The 16,957-nt window shown below is 32.0% G+C and overlaps 1 protein-coding gene across 2 annotated transcripts in view; it reads right to left on the bottom strand.

The window, feature by feature from the left end:
• The window catches only part of LOC148605551 (uncharacterized), a 47,903-nt gene that overhangs the window by 25,376 nt on the left and 5,570 nt on the right, over nucleotides 1–16,957 (bottom strand). The window contains exons 2-4 of one of the 2 annotated variants that reach the window (XM_088549953.1): nucleotides 7,784–7,912; nucleotides 2,550–2,732; nucleotides 944–1,108 (exon numbers count right to left, since the gene is read on the bottom strand). In XM_088549953.1, coding sequence (XP_088406079.1) covers nucleotides 944–1,108; nucleotides 2,550–2,732; nucleotides 7,784–7,912 — 477 coding nt within the window. Of the gene's footprint in view, nucleotides 1–943; nucleotides 1,109–2,549; nucleotides 2,733–7,783; nucleotides 7,967–16,957 lie in introns of both variants that reach the window. The other variant, XM_088549954.1, reaches the window with a different exon arrangement.

Genomic DNA, 16,957 nt, shown 5'->3' with positions numbered 1-16,957 from the left:
TTCACTTTAAACAATGCTTGTTTCAGGCCATACTAATTGGTTCAAATCCTAACCCCTCCCCCCCCCCCCCAAAAAAAAAAAAAAAAATTTCAGTTTTCCTCTGCTGGTATAGCACCTATGGTACATGTCAAAGTGATCCATTTTCTAATAGTCAAGTTATAGTCAGTACACAAGAAAAATGCTTGTTTTCAGCTCCCTTTTGGGTCCTTATTCCTAAATAATTCTAATCTTAACCCCCAAAACCAATATCAGTCTGACCTTTGTAATTAAATACTGTGAAACAATACCATTAACATCTATATATGCTTTTATTAGTTATTCAGTTATATTTTATGAAATGCTAGTTTTTGCCATTTATGGACCCTATATACAAAACAATTAGAGCCATAGCCCTCAAAATCTATATCAAATTTCCTTTTGTGGGCTGGATCAGTGTTGCTAAATTTTGTTGGAAATCAGTCAAAAATGGAGGTGCTATCCAGGTGACATCAAGTTGTGACAGACAGACAAGTCAAAAACATTATACATCCATTTGTAATACCATAATTTGTTATGTGGTTTATAAGTTATACCTTTAACCTAACAGGATTTGTTTATAATTAAACTGATCTAATCTGAATATAACTTTAAACCTTAAAAAGAAATTTTGAAGTAAATACCCCATGACACAAGGGCATATGCATGAAACAGATACTTAAAATGCTCATGCAACCTCAACTGCATACCTAATATAAGTGTATGATTGACCTAGCACGAGTGTTCACATTAAAACTGACCTAATCTGAGAACCAAACATTAAAAACTTAATGCAGGAGCTGACAGTACCTTTCTCTCACTTTCTGTCACAGTCAAAACAAAAATAATCAATATGCACAACAGCTTAAAACAGGAGTATACTTATACATGTATAATGATATGCAATAAAAACACATTATTTGTTAACCTTTTTGGACTGAGATAATCTTGCTTCTGTCTCTTTCAATTCCAATTCCAGTCGTTTTTGTTGTAATTTTAGTAGTTCTGCCTGTTTAGCTATCAATTGTCGTCTCATTTCTGCTTCATCATCTTCAACTGGAGCAACATCAGGCAAAGGTAAGGATTCCTCTTTCTATAATCAAAGTATGTATCCTAAATATAATTACAGGACAACATATGATAAAACCTAATTAACTTGCAATATATTATCAAGGTAAGAAATAGGAAAGAGTCTACCACCATTTCTTTAGACAAAATGGTGGACTTCAAGTCACCCAAAACAACACTGTGCTGAATCATTTTCATGCTAAAAACTGGTATGTCACCCATTACACTTCATCAAGCTTGGTTAAAAACTGAACTGTCATGCCATAATTCAAAAGTCTAACTTAGCTTAATTACCATAGATCTAATTATCCAAAGTTCCACATAGCACAATAGAAATGAACAAGCACTGGTTCTCTCAAATCTATCATACAAATGTTCCAATCTTTTCTTTTTCAAAGGTGAGAACATTGAAAGGACAAAACCTACCATAATTGGTCTGTAGTTTCTTTTAAGGGAAGAGATCTTCTACTAAGACTGTTGTCCATTTCATAAAAAATATAAGTCTGTGACCATTTTCAATTGGAGTATAACATTCCTATTCAGCTTGATTACTTTCAAAACTACAAGCCCTACTTCAAAAGATTTTCAATGAAGAACTACATGTACACTCAAGGATGAATCATGAGATTTTAACTAGAGGCTCTATAGAACCTAAATGGCTCATTTGGCTTGATGAGCAGAATTGTATTTTTTATAGAGCAGGCATGATTTTTCTTTGATAAACATTCCCAACGCTTACACCTAAGGAACAATTATATCAATCTTCATTGAATTCTGTCAAGTCGTTTATCGGGAGAGAATTTTTGGTAGTAATTACTATAAAAATATACGCAGAATACCCTATGGAACAACCATACCAAGTTTGGTTCTAACTAGCCTAGTAATGTCATAAAATACATTTGAAAGTAGTAACATTCAAATATAAAAAAACACATTGAAAAAGTGTATTATGTCATACATGGCTTAAAAGAAAACTTGACCACAGATAGATCTAATCAAGCTGAACATTTTAATCCCCATGTCAGAATTTTGCTAAACCTATCAGTCTATATATATGGGAAAAAAACTTGACTGACCACTATGTTCTATTTTTGGTAACAGTGACCCTGTTTTTCAACAGATCAATTCTATGCAAAATACCCTAAGAAACATTCATACCACGTGTAGTTCTTATTGATCTTGTAATGTCAAAGAGTTTAGAAAAATTGTTAAACAATGGATCCAAAGTTGTGGCAATAGCTCAGATGACTCTTTCAGCCAAAAAGGGGGACCCCAAGCTATTATTTGCCCAAATTCTGTGTCAAATTATCAAAACTTTTTTTACAAAAGGAGTTAACATCCCCTGCATTCCCTACTGACATGTATCCAGTATTGTTTTTATTACATTCCACTTGATATCTAGATCATTTTAGAATATGATGTTTCAGTATGAACCTCCAAAGTTCTTAAGCACCAGTTAGTCCTACCTGTGACAAAAACCTTGGATTGACATGAATACTGGAGGTTGAGGATTGTGGAGCAGGAGACAGTGGCCAAGCATGGTCTATGTTGTTGACTCTTACATCTAATGCATACAACTTCCTGCTAGGAAAATGCTGATTCCATGTCTGACGGACTTTAAACATGGACTGTCTAGTCTTCTCATCAACCTAATTAAAGCGAAATTTGTTTACTATGTTAAATTTTGAAAACTTATACATATTACTTCTAGTCTACTAATTATAATGAAGCCTCTAGATAGTAAGAATTCATTTCCCAGACCAAGGGATAAATCAATGACTTCCATTAGTTAGGAGCAAGAATAAAAAAATGCAAGACACATCAAGTGCTATTACAATAAGCTTATGAAACATAAGACTAAGGATCCTAGCCAAACCTTTCTACTTAAACTAAGTGATTGCTTCTTAAATGATTTGAAATATCCCTTTCTGTTGAAATAATTGCTGCCTTCAAAACAAATGTTAATGACCATCAAGATCAAACACGAAGTGCAGTTTATCCTTAACAGGTTATTGCATGAATTATCAGGTAAGCAAAAAGCAAAAGATACTATAGCAGCACTAGACCACAAAACCAACCCTCCCATTTTAGAAGTTCCATAGCTAAAAAACAAAAAAATTAAACAAACCATACTGCCATGAATAATCAGTAACAAAGACCTGCTGACTATTCGTAACCAAACAAGACAAGGCAGCAATACTACTAAGAAGATGGAAATGGAAAGGCCATGTCATCAGGATAGACAATACTTTCTATACCAAAGTTGCTTTACATTGGACACCCGAGTGCGAAACAGAGGGTGATGCAGAACAACACAGAGGATCATAGAGGTAAAAATGAAAGGCATGGGCCTTACATGGTTAACTGTCAAGAAAATAGAAAAGATAAGCACCTATGTTGCTGCCTTACATGCCAGCACGCATATCCAGTAATTTTAAGTGAAGTAATTTATAGCCTCTGAACCTTTCGTCTAATTAATACTCAAGTGCAAGCATACTTAATTTTGTGTTGTACATGGAACAGCATGTACAAATATTTCTTTAAATTGATAATCAATAATTGAATGGAAAAAAAAAAAAAACATGCATTCATTTCCCCATCTGTCATCAATCAAATCAGGAAGAGCTAATCTATACATTTTTTGTCTCACAAATACATCAACAAAATGACGTATCTAGGATTGGTTATGAGGGCTGCTTTTAATTTTGGTTTAAAAAATAAAAAAACAGTGATTTTGTGGGTTTTTGATATGCATGAATCATCCCATCTGATATTCATAAAAACTGCTACACAAGATGAAACCAATTACATGATATCCACACAATATCGTATGTTTTACCTTAGATTTTCTTCATGATTTAGAAGCAGTAGCTTTTTGTCTTTAAATGGGGGCCATGTTTGAAAATTTATCTAGTGATTGCATTTACATATGCTGATTTTTACTTGTGCCTAGTGTGTTTCAGTCAGTCTGTTTTTAGATATGTGTACTTATGTAAACCAGAAAGAGGATAAAGAGATGTCAAATTTCCTTCTTACATCATCAAAATAAATACAATTAGCATTACCTAAATAAGTGATTAACTGTTGATTAACAGAGCATATGATTTTTTTGTAAAATGAAGGGCAATAACAATAAAATGCCTCATAGGGCTCTGCTTGATACAACCACAAAGGTCAAACCCTGAACAGTTGGGAAAAGTATGGACACACCTTACAAGCTGAATGTACTTCTGAATTTTGATAGCGATAGAACTTTTGACATGATAAGAATTTGACCATAGTCAAAATGGTCCCCTTTTTGCCCTTATTCATCAATTTTGTCACAAGCCCAAAAATCCTAAAATTTGTTGTATTGAACCTTGTGAAAGAAATCTATTTGTTTATAGTAAAGATATTGCCCAAAAAAACCAAAATGCTTTTATCTTACCATAAATCAAACCAAATCTTCCTATTGTGGTATGGCAGAATGGGATACAATTTCAAAGATAAACTTTCACTAACAGTCTAGTTATTGTAATGAAATAATGAAAATGCTGCTCCATAGCCCTTGATTTTTGAATGGTTCCAGTCACAGTCCCCAAATTTAACCAATCCTTCCTATAGTGGTGTGACCTTGTGGTGCAACTTCAGATACCCATGCACTTTTAGTCACATTATTGTCCAAACTTTTAAGTACCTGCAGACACTGGATGACAGCATCATACCATTATATGACCGCTAAAAAGGTTACACAAGTTCACACTAACTTTTTTCAAGATGACAAGACAATGAAATATTGAATTATCTCCTACTCTAAACTTTTTATTAGGCTTCAATATGTCGACTTTACACAATGTACCATAAAATTTGTGTTTTAGAAGCAGATTCAGATTTTGTACATATCAAAAGACTGTGCATCTCATTTGTTTACAACTTCATAAATCTAAATAAATCTAACTTTCAGCTTACTTGTTTATGGTTTTTCCAGAAAATCGATTTTGAAGAAGCATCCAAAATTTAACTTACAAGCATTTGCCATAGCTTATCTAGAGTAGTAATTTCATAAGTTGCCAAATAATTTTAAACATATTCAAGTATCTAGCAATTATAATGATGGGAAGTTAACTGAAATGAATTCTCCATTAATAATCTGTGTAGCATATTGCAAAACAATAAGTTGGTGTAATGCCTAAGAAAAGTTGCAGTCGAGATACATCCTTTCATACCAAACCTACATACCAAAAGACAACTTGTTCATTAAAACATGTTTGATTTGAAAGAATAACATTCAAACAGTGGTAAAACATAATGGTTAATGCACATGAATAGGGCAATTAAATGTATATTGACTATAAATTTCTTCTAAACTCATGCATGAATGTAATACTGTTGGACAATTTAATAAAATGTTCTTTAATGCATGAAACTTAACGATTGACACCATGTTTAATTCTTAGGATTTGTTGGCTAAGAGACAGAAACTGATGTTGAACCGCTTTTCCCTAGGACTTCATTTTTAACCTGTAATCATAGGGTAATTAAAAGGAAAGAGTTGAACATCCAAAATATAACAATTATAACTGATGAAAAACACATAGAATTAGTAAGCATTCTCAGCACAGGTGATCATATTTTGATTATTTGCAACCACGAATTGATTATGCTTTTTATTTTACAGATTAAAGTTATGTTTTATTAGGTAATTTAAGGTAGTTTTCTTTTTCTTTCTTTTGCAAATGCATATTAATTGACTGGTCTGTCAATTCACTGTTCTCAATTAATTAAAACAGAATTAACTGGTTCCAGAAGGTGTTATTCTTCATACAATTTTTTCATTCTCCTCCATGATAAACACTGTACACTGCTATGTTGAAATTGTCATTTGTTGTTACTTTTTTTGTGGTACAAAATCAAATCATTAATATTTCAACGGGTCATTTTTGAAGTTCTTTATAAAGACTAAGTATTAGTCTAACCAATGTGTGTGCATTCACTAAAAAACAAAGGGTTTTTTATGTACTTTGTTTCACTTAAGATATCTGTTACACTGATCAGCAACAATACTTTGTAGTTCAACAAATTATAAAGCAGTTATTCGTTGACACATAAAAAACTGCTTTAGAATTGAATCACTAAGGACAAAATTGAATCACTAACGGCAACACATTATTTTCAAATTTCACCACTGAACTCACACAAGATAAATTTTAATCCTTGGTAACTATGTTGATTGTAGCATAATTCTGTAAGTGTGTCTTCAACAGTCTGTACACTAAGCTACAAGTTATTGAAGCATTCCACCTGTAGTAAATAAAACTACAACATGTAGAAGGAATTTTCTGTAATTCTTCCTATACAGGTTTGAATACATTCAATAGTTCTGACTTTCTATTACAAACTTGTTTGTAACTTACAGTAGGGTACTTTTCCTGACAAAATAAAATGTAATAGTTTGAAAACTGTAATTCATTTAGTTTGGCAGGACCAATTTATCAGGTTTGCCACCAGATCACCCACTGTCGCACAGCATTTCCTTGTACTTGAATAAATCCTCCATCAGAATTCTTCAAAAATCAGTTCCCATCTTTAATAGAATATTTATAGCACACTTGGATTACTTGAAACTTAACTGCATTCTTGAGAAATTGTAGTAATCCACTGGTAAAAGGCATTAGGAATTTTATGTTTTTACAGATACATACAGTGAAACAAAGTACATAATCATGGCTAAGGACAGCAGACATATAGTGAATGCTAAAATGACAACATGATTCCTACTGCATTAATATTCACTGGTACATTTGTATGTAGATTCATAGGCAGCTTTAACGCTGTTGTTGTCACATAAAGAGATAGGAAAATTAAACAAAAAACAAGAATGCCATGAAATCAATGACAAACCAAGAGATCTTAAAATACAAATTCCTTAAAATAACATCTTTATTTTAAAGAAATTAAAAATCACAATGTCTACAACAAATTAATTCTCAAATGCTGGCAAACCTTAAATCTTACAGTTTTGGAGAATGAATTTAGCAAGTTTGGTTGCTTTATTACTTTTTATCAAATTAAATGTGTGGAAGTTCCAATTTTCACTTCTATAACTATTAATCCTTGAATCCTTGCATAAATATGACAACAGGTACATTCATTGCAAGTAAAATAAAAAGATCCACAGCATACAGCTTGATACATCTAGGTTGAACCTTTTTGGACTTCAGAAAAAGCTTGTTTTTCTTAACCCTTTCTTGCCCTTAATTCCTTAAGGTTTCAAGTCACTACCATTAAAATTAATCCCAGCCTCCCTTTTATGGTAAGACATGTAGCCTTTCAAAGGTAATTATCAACTTTCACTCAAGTTAACAACACACCAAAAAATGTTCCATTTTGGCTCTTTATTTCTCAACAGTTTGTCAAAACGTAAAAATTCAACCAGCCTTCTTTTGATGGTACGACACCTTGTCAAACAACTTCACTACATCCATACGATACTAACTTTTCCTGGACACCTAACGCTGGTTGATGACGACATTGCAATACTACTGTTTTGTAATCATATAAAATATACTTTAAATTTGGAGAATGGATCAATCAATGTAAGTACATCAACTAAAAACATATGATTAAGGCAAGAAATTTTATTTTCATTTCCTTAACATATCAAGGCTTGTCTGTCTTTATATTGAAACTTTCACCAAAATATTGAAAACCTGATGCTAACCTGCTCAAACATATTACAAAATATGTTGACTATATTGTGTGAAAACAAGCCGGGATAGGTAGATTTTGGAAGGTTCTTTATAATGGAGTCGATCAAGTACAATGTTGGTAACTTCTTAGTTGGTTCAACCTGCAGTTAGAAAATTAAACATGATACTCTGTTTCTTTCACAACATTCAACAGTCTGAAAATAGAAAACAAACATGGCTGGACTATTCCAAGAAAAAGTGTAGGAATTAAAAGCAACAGAAGGATTTTTTTTTAAATATCGAACGCAGTGCTTATAACTAATGCAGCAAAAAAAGTATTTTTTTACCTAAAACTTTATGGCAATGAAGGCATAAGTTGTTCTGTTGCAATAACTTTGACATTACATAATGATGTATAATTTGCGAAGTGAAAAAATTAATAATACTATGCATTTGAAATTTGCAAACAAATAAATTAATCACCAGGTAAATTATTCATCAACAATCATTTCACTTTTTCAAAAAATGGTCCATTTTTTAGATATTTTGTAAGACTACCAAACAGCTTCATAATTAGATATACAATGTATGACATGTCAACTATAATACTAAGCTTAGGACAGCTGAATATGCCCAGAAAATATTAAAAGAAGTAAAGACACCTTAGTCAAAAACTTTCAAGTAGCCTGAAAATAAACTGGAGAGCCTGAATTGCTCCATGTGTCAAAAATTGTCTTTTTAAGCCTTCTAAAGTAATAATTTAAAATTGGACTCCTGTGGCCCTTTCACAAATTTCAAACCAGTAAAATTAGTTGTAAGTTATGACATCACAATACTTTTATTAACTATGACGTCATTACTTATGACTAATTTTACTCTTATGATTTTTTGTGAAAAGGACCACTGGTCCCTAATGAACTATTATCATAAGAATCATTTTTTTTCAATAGAGAGCATCTTATGAAAAGATTTTCAAAGGATTTTCAAAGTTGGTAATAATTTCAACAAAAATTCCATTAAAAACATATCTTAAGAAAATATTGGCATGGGTCCTTCTCAGAAAGCTGATTAAATTAACCCCATCAGATTTTTTGCTAATCTCACTGGTTTTAAAGTTATTCAAAAAAATCTTCAATTTGACACTGGTTTATTTTTAGTAATTGCAGTCATGTTTTTCCCAGAATCAAAAAATCCACACACACACAGATTGTTAAGGATATCCTAAAGAACATTTGTGCCTAGTTTGGTTAAAACCTGTCCAGTAGTTAAGAGATGCTAGAAAAAGTTTATGGATGACGACAGGATAAATTGTGATGGCAATACCTAAAATGGCCCTTTGGGCCAGGTGAGCTAAATAAGAAGATTTTGAACTCCCGCCACCCTTCGCAAACTTAAAAAAAAAAATCAGATTTTTATAAACATTATGTAGAAACTAAACCTAGACATAAGTAACAAATGTAGTACAACTTGTCATGCTTCAGCTCCATACATAATACTTCAAATCAATCCCTTTGACTATTTTCGAGGAGAAATAGACACACAGTAGGATATCATGACCAAATGTCCTGTAAAATACATGACTATGACACACAAATTTAAGTAACACACATAGTACAGGCGTATGCAAAAACACATAAAAATTAAATGTCCTTAACACATTTGTGGGCATGAAATACTTAGTTCATGCTTTACTTAGTTTCAAAATATACCATTATAAATTATCATGGGCATATTGCTATATGTATTACAAATTATGTATAACTACATTATAAACTTTCACAGAAATATCTCACCCAGGAATAAAAATTAGCAGTTGCGCAAATGGGCTACAAAACTCTTGGCTAAAATTTAGTTGAATGTATATGTGGTAGACAATACTAAACAAAAATATGGTCTGGGCTACCAGCTTGTATTTTCTAATATTGACCTCTGCTCAAGTGTTATTCAAAACTTGACAGTAGAAGGTATGTATGAAAAAAAGATATGAAGTGTTATGTAGTGATGCTAAAAAATACAAGTTCACCAACTCCATTGAACTAACATTAGCTGTTCATGCTAAACTATGCTAAAAAGTCAATAGACTGTGACTTAAGTGCCTACGTTCATAATAGACATGTTAATGCAACTGCATACCAAATATGACTGACCTAGCACAAATGGTTCACATAAAACTGACCTAAAACTTAAAATCAAAATCTTAAGGTGGACAGAGACACCAAAAAAGTTATACTAATGTGTTTCCTTCTTCTACTGGTTGCTGGTGGGACAAAAACTAAAGTATATATGCAACTCCTGTTTTAGCCTCCATATTTCTATGCTTGAACAATCTTTTATCTTGGGTAGGTCATCATCTCACTAATATTCACCTTATAATATAATGCCCATACTTGACAACAATTCCACACCAAAATAAAATATTTAGCACATTATTATGCTTGGTTTCACAGTACACAACATCATGGCACATGAAAAACTTGATCCTATGTTGTTTAAAAAACAACCTTTAATAAGCTATCAACCTGTTCTCAAAACTCTTTCTACAATAGAATATGTGTAAATGTCTAGGATTATTGGTATGTTTTGCAGTTTTTATCTCTAACATTAAATTATGCAGGTTTTTAATGTTATGGGGTATTTCTGGATCTGGAAGACTGATTTCCAAGGAATTTTTGGGTTGAACTTTTGGATACCATGAGAAAATCATATGTGACAATAAGAATGGTTTTAGGTGACACCAATAATATATTATTTGTACAATCAATGAACAAGATATGCACTGAAGCACTTAGTCTATTATAACCACTTTATGATCTCTAAGTACAACTTTGGAACTGACATTAAACAAAATAGTTTCATGAGTATTTTTTTTTTCAAAAGTAATTTAAGGGACAACCATTTGATTCTTGGAAAGGGGGAGTTTGGAAAACAAAATATTCTGGCCTGCACTACCTGGAATGTAAATAAATTTTCTGTCCCTTGTTCAGAATGTTCAGATACACCATACAGTGAATGGGAATAAATAATTATGCTACTAAGTAAAAATCGAGACCCTACAATATTTGCCAGCCCCCCCTCTCAGAATCAAATGCTATCCCCCGAAAAATCTTGCAAAACATTTTCGAGTTGTTACAAGACAGTGGTGGGTCTACTTATGTTTAAGACCTGTTTACAGACAACCTGACTTTACTACAGTAGACAAGTGCATTGATATTAAATAATATGTTTTTATATGATGCGATGCAACTGATCATTTATGGTCATGCCACTATGTTTTATTTCCTTGGTGTCAATGAAATGTGAAAAAATGAACATTAATTATATGTGTACATATGTACACTTGAATATGTGCACAGGCGAAAAAGATCTGATATAATTCTCAGTCCAATTTTTATTCAACAAAAATATTTTACATTTTTCATTAAGAAGCTACACTTGTAATACACATTGCACTAAATATTATTGCAGCTGAGTCGAGAAAATTGTTGGAAGTTGCCATTACCAAATTAGTATCTTGCAATTCTTGAGCTAAATCAGACAGGATCAATCGATGGTAGAAAAGGTCCCTATGTCTCTCTTCTTCATTAACATGTCTTGCATTGGTTAGACTTCATGTTCACATCTTTCTTGTCAGTCTTAATACCATTTTTTTCTTTTCAATAAATGTCAGGTTTTTTAATGTCTCTTAAAAGCAGTGATTTGATGATTTCTGAGAGTTTGTGTGTTGTATCTGTAGATACATGTGTATTCAATTCATATCAAGTATTAATATCAATTAAGGTACAATTCAATTGCTTAATTTTCCAGCAAATTGAATTTCTTCGGTGAATCATCTTAGAAATCCTTAATAAGTATATGGATTGAAAATTTCGTCACGACCCTGTGATTCACAAGAATTGGTCTGTAACTCTCATAGGAATTCAAAGGAAGTTCATGTTATAGTCTTTTGTGTACAAATATTGGTAATAATAGCATCATTCTTAACTATTTGTACACGATAAGTTTTGTAATAATTTTGACTTGTTGTAACTAAATGCAAGTTAACATTTTGTTTTTAATGCTTTTAACAGCAGAAATAAATAAAGAATAAGACTTGCACTGTGACAAGCCCTATTACAAAATTGTGTGTATGATAATGTGGTGTAATAATTCACACTTTTTTTGTTTTTTTGATGTAGCCATTTAAGATAATTTTTATTTACTGCCATGCCAAAGATTTTTAATGTTCTCCAAGTCTGAATTTGTGTTCAGTAACCTGAACAGTTGCATTTTGAGTTTCTTTTAATCCTAAATATTATAACAGTTTGAGTAGTTTTGAAACCGTTATCGGTCTGCTATTATTCTGTATATGATGTTTTTATAAGTCTTTTTTTAATTGTGAGTGCAACCTTCAGTACCAACAACTGCTATAAAACATACATAATATTAGCAATTAGTACCAATTCTTTGATTCAGTGATTGCTTGTACCATAAGGTTCCATTCCACAGAAGTCCAGCAGTGATAGGCAATTGCTAGTATTTCTATCAAAACCAATGCCAAAAGTCAATAGGCCAAAATATTCTAAAGGAATAATAGAGGATCAAAAAGCAATTAGCAGTGGGTTTTTTGTTCTAGTTAAAATTGTAGCATGAACAAAATTTAAGATTACATAGTGTAAAATAAAACTACAAAGTATAATCATACATTTGCATTTCCAATATTATTTAGAACTGTTTTCCCTAATACTATGTACGAACTGAATGTCAATAATTCTACAGATTTTCAGAGTAAAAACTGTAATCGATAGTTAAACAGTATCCAACTTCACATTCAATTACATATTTTGTTCTATTTCACCCTTTTCCAAATTTTTTTAACAAGTCTAAAAAATAATTTGCAATCACATTCAAAAGCTTTTCTTCAAAAATTATTATCCTACATTTTAATTATACTCAAATGAAACAAATTGCAGCATAAGGAAATAATTTCCTTGATCAATATATTTTCAAAACAAAACATTTTATATCAATTTGAATTTTCCCACCAATTTTTTTTATGATGAGTTGATATTTTTCTATATTTAACTTTCACTCATTAGGAAACCTATAAATATAACTACAAATTTATTCTTCAATTTACAGACTAAATATGATTAATTTAATCTAAATGAAACATTTTAATAAACCAAAATTTGATATAAAACATCAAAGTTACAAAATTTTGAAAAATTGGAATTGTTAACTGTTAGTAAGTTAAGTGCCAACCAATTAGACACATAATAATATGTGACATCATTAGTTAGATTTGCGAACTCTCCTAAACACTAGAAAGGATAATAACTTAGAAAAAAGCACAACCAAACTTTTGTGATATGGACCCTTGTGGTACAATTTCAGAGAGATCCATACACCTTTATTCAAGTGTTGGTGAGGAAACAAGAAAACAGTTTTGAAATGTTGTTTTGGATCCCGTATTCCTATATGTATATGGTAGCCCCTAAATTAATCCAAATCTGACTTTTTTGGTGTACAATCATGTGGTACGATAGGGATCAATACAGGCAACCAAATGTCTACAGACAACAACGATGACAGTGCCATAACATTAAACAGTAAATAACTACGACCCCAAATTGCTTGGCATCAACAATACTGCCTGTATTTATCACTAATAAACCTTACTTTAAGATGTTACAAGGCTTTAATACTTCTATATTAATGACAATGACAAACTTGCATTATGTATTATAAACAAGCACATTGTGAAGCTTAGCATCTGGCTGACCGTGACATTGACCTTTGACTTACTGTATCGCCTTGAAAATTAATAGTACAGACTTTGTGCCATTGGCTGAACCATTGTTTAAATTGTTACTGATTCTGTTGATTTCCATTTACAGATGAGTACACCGTAGCATTTGTATTCCTTTGTAACTTTTTTGGTCAGGAGATAGCAAAATACATGTACAAATTTACAACTACATGTAAGCAAAGGAAACGAGTCACTACTACATCTGCATTGCTAATGTGAATATAGTGTTAAAATTCAACATATATATTTTCACCCAACTGAAATATGCACATCTTATTCTTAGCAATAGTGAGACCATCTGTTACCATTCGACATTTTCTTACAATTTCTCAATAATTGTTTCTACTGAGTCACGAGTGTATACATTGGTTTATGTTAGCATGGAAACTAAAACAGCCTGATTCTGACATAAATAAAAATTGTACGTACTTCTAAGGCAAGGCAATGACTTTCTTTCAATAAAAACAAAATATTGTATACATCATTTATTGCTTAATCGTATAAACTTCCTCAGACACAAGTTCCTCAAAGACACTCAGCTGGGCATAACTCATATGTATTGATTCAAAATTGGAAAATAAAAGTATGTGTGATTTTACATATCAAATTTGAACTTCCCATTTCCAATTGTGTACAACACAGTTTACTGGGAATTAAGAACATGGATATTTCATGAAGATTAAATTTGATTCCACAAATTATTCAAAACCTCCTCAATTAATACCCATCTTCCTGGCAATGTAAAACCCAAGAGTAAAAAAAACAAGACTTCATTTCCTACAGTATCAATGTCTTGTCTAGAATCTACATAGATGAAAAGGCACATCATGAAATCTATGGCAGAGAGCAGTCCCCCAATTTTAGTTTAGGCTAATATTTTGGAAGTTCATCATTAAATTTGAGAAAAGAAGAGATAAAACACTGTTATCACTTGTTTCACTTCTTTCAATTGTACAGGTACATTGTTATTCAAACTCCAAAGTCATTTAATCTGGAGTTAACGAACAATTAAAAACTGATGTTTAGAATAAGTTTGATCACAGATTTGTACTGCTTACATGTACATTAAGTTTTGTACATGTACTAGACTACTAGTGATGATTTTTTTAATCTAATTGTTTTTCATTCCAAAAGTAATAAAATGCTTCACAGGGCACAGCTTGATATGACAGCAGAGGTGGAGCCCTGAACAATTGCAGGTGGGTACACCATTCGAACTTGACACGGCCTTGAATTTTCATAGGATTAGATACAAGAAGTATTTGACACTAGATAGTAATTTGACCAGAACTGAAGTGGTCACTTTTTGGCACTTAATCCTAAATGGTTCCAGTCAAAACCTGTAATACCAATCCAAAACCTACAGTGGGGATATGGCACCTTGTAGTACAATTTAAAAACAATCAATGCCCTTTCAGTTCACTAAAGTTATTGTTCAGAAATCCAAAAAAAATACTCGTTTCTGGCACCTTTGTTGACCTTAATTCTTACCTTGCTGAAGTCACAACTTAAAATCAATCCCAGTCTCCCTTTTGAGGTATGGCATCTTGTATTAAAATTTATGAGATCAATTCACTTCTACTCAAGTTATTATATGTACACAAGGAAAAGTGCTTGATTCTAGCCACAGGATAAAAATCCGAAGTCCCTCAGGAGCCCATGAGAACTAGCTGGGCTATTAAACTTTCAGGTAAAATTTAGTTGAACATATAGAAAATATTAAACAAAAATATGGTCAGGGCTACCAGCTCGTATTTCTTAATTTTCATCCCTGAAGACCCCCAAAATCAATCACAGTCTACTTTTGGAAGTATGGCACATTGTAACACAATTTCAAAGGAATTCATTCAGTAATAGGCAAATAATAGTTCAAGTCTATATACTCCCTAAATCAATGAAAGCGTTCCCATTGTGGTATACGATATTGTGGAACAATATCATACACATCTCTATGCTTTTACTGGAGTTATTCAAATATATTTGTTTTAAATTTGGTAAGATAATTTACCAATGTAGATAATAACTTTAGTCTGTTGAGTTAGAATAAAGTCCTCGATTTTCACATGCATTTGTAGTAAATTCCTTTCATTACAGTTTTGAATAATAAAATCATGTATACTTTGCATTAGAAAAGAAAAGGAACTTTTTATTTGAAAACCTTAACTAGAGGCTCAAAAGAGCCTGAATCACTCACCTGTTTAACCATTTGCTTATTTGAAAAACATGAGGAATGAGACAGGCTAAGTTAAAATTAACAGAAATGTTAAATGCAGGAAATGCTTTTAATAGCATTTTTATGACCTGAACCAGAATTTTGCTGAAGGCAACAGTTTTTGAGTTATTTTTTAAAAAACTGTCTTCTGACCCCTAGTATGTTCCTTTTCAGTGTAGGCAGCCACATCTATTCACAGATAAAAATCCAAGTCATTTCCAGTATAATACATTTAAGAACCAATATGCTTATTTCCATCAAGATTTTCAAAGTTGTACATGTGGGAAAAAATAAAACTGTTTCAGGAGCTGCAACTCTTACATCAGTAGATGAATCATTTTGAAAATTTCAACATTGGTCTGTTTCACGATGCTGAACAATACTTACCCCACAAAAATGTTGCTAATGGCAATTTTTTTTAGTCATTTACAAAACTGCTTTCTGACCCCAATATTCTATTTTAGTAATGGCAGACATGTTTTTTCATTGATTAAAAATCCCAAAGCTCATTTTGTATGGGATACCCTAAGGAACAAATATGCCAACTATCATTGAATTCTGTACAGTGGTTTAAGAGAAGATTTTCTAAGTTGCACATGCAAAAAATGCCAAAAAAACTACATGTATTTCAGGGGCTGCAACTCCTATATCAGATGACAAATCTTTTGAAAATTTTGGCATGTGTCCATCACTTGACACTGAACATTACCCTCTGCCAAAATTTTGCTTACACTTTTTGAGTTAATTGCAAAATAAAATGCCTTCAGACTCCTACATTCTATTTTTAGTAATGATAGCCATGTTTTTTTCATGCTTCATAAATATAAATCCCAATGGCAATTTTGTGCACAAGTTTACATCCTGTTTGTCTAGTAGTTTCAGGATGATTTTTGTTTGGAAAATTTTCCACAACAACAATAATGAACGCAAAGTGATGGCATAATCTCACATGGCCTTTGGCCAGGTGAGCTTACAAGGACATCGGAAACATCTTAAAATGGATATGAAAGATTCTTTTGTTAATAACATAGTTATATAATATGATGTTTTTGGGCCAGCTTTAGTCTGCCCTGTGGTATACATGTATTTCGTAAGCTGGCCCACAATTGAATTTTGGGCTCTACCCTTGAAATTTTATCAGAGTATCAACGACATTTGTTCTCTAAAACTCAAGTCCGACCTGAGTGAAACTCGGTGTTACACCGA

Source organism: Perna viridis, chromosome 10 (assembly GCF_037379345.1).
Source record: "Perna viridis isolate PV_CMFRI_1.1 ecotype Kerala chromosome 10, ASM3737934v1, whole genome shotgun sequence".
Classification (NCBI taxonomy): Eukaryota; Metazoa; Mollusca; class Bivalvia; order Mytilida; family Mytilidae; genus Perna; species Perna viridis.
This window is presented reverse-complemented; position numbering and strand designations above follow the sequence as displayed.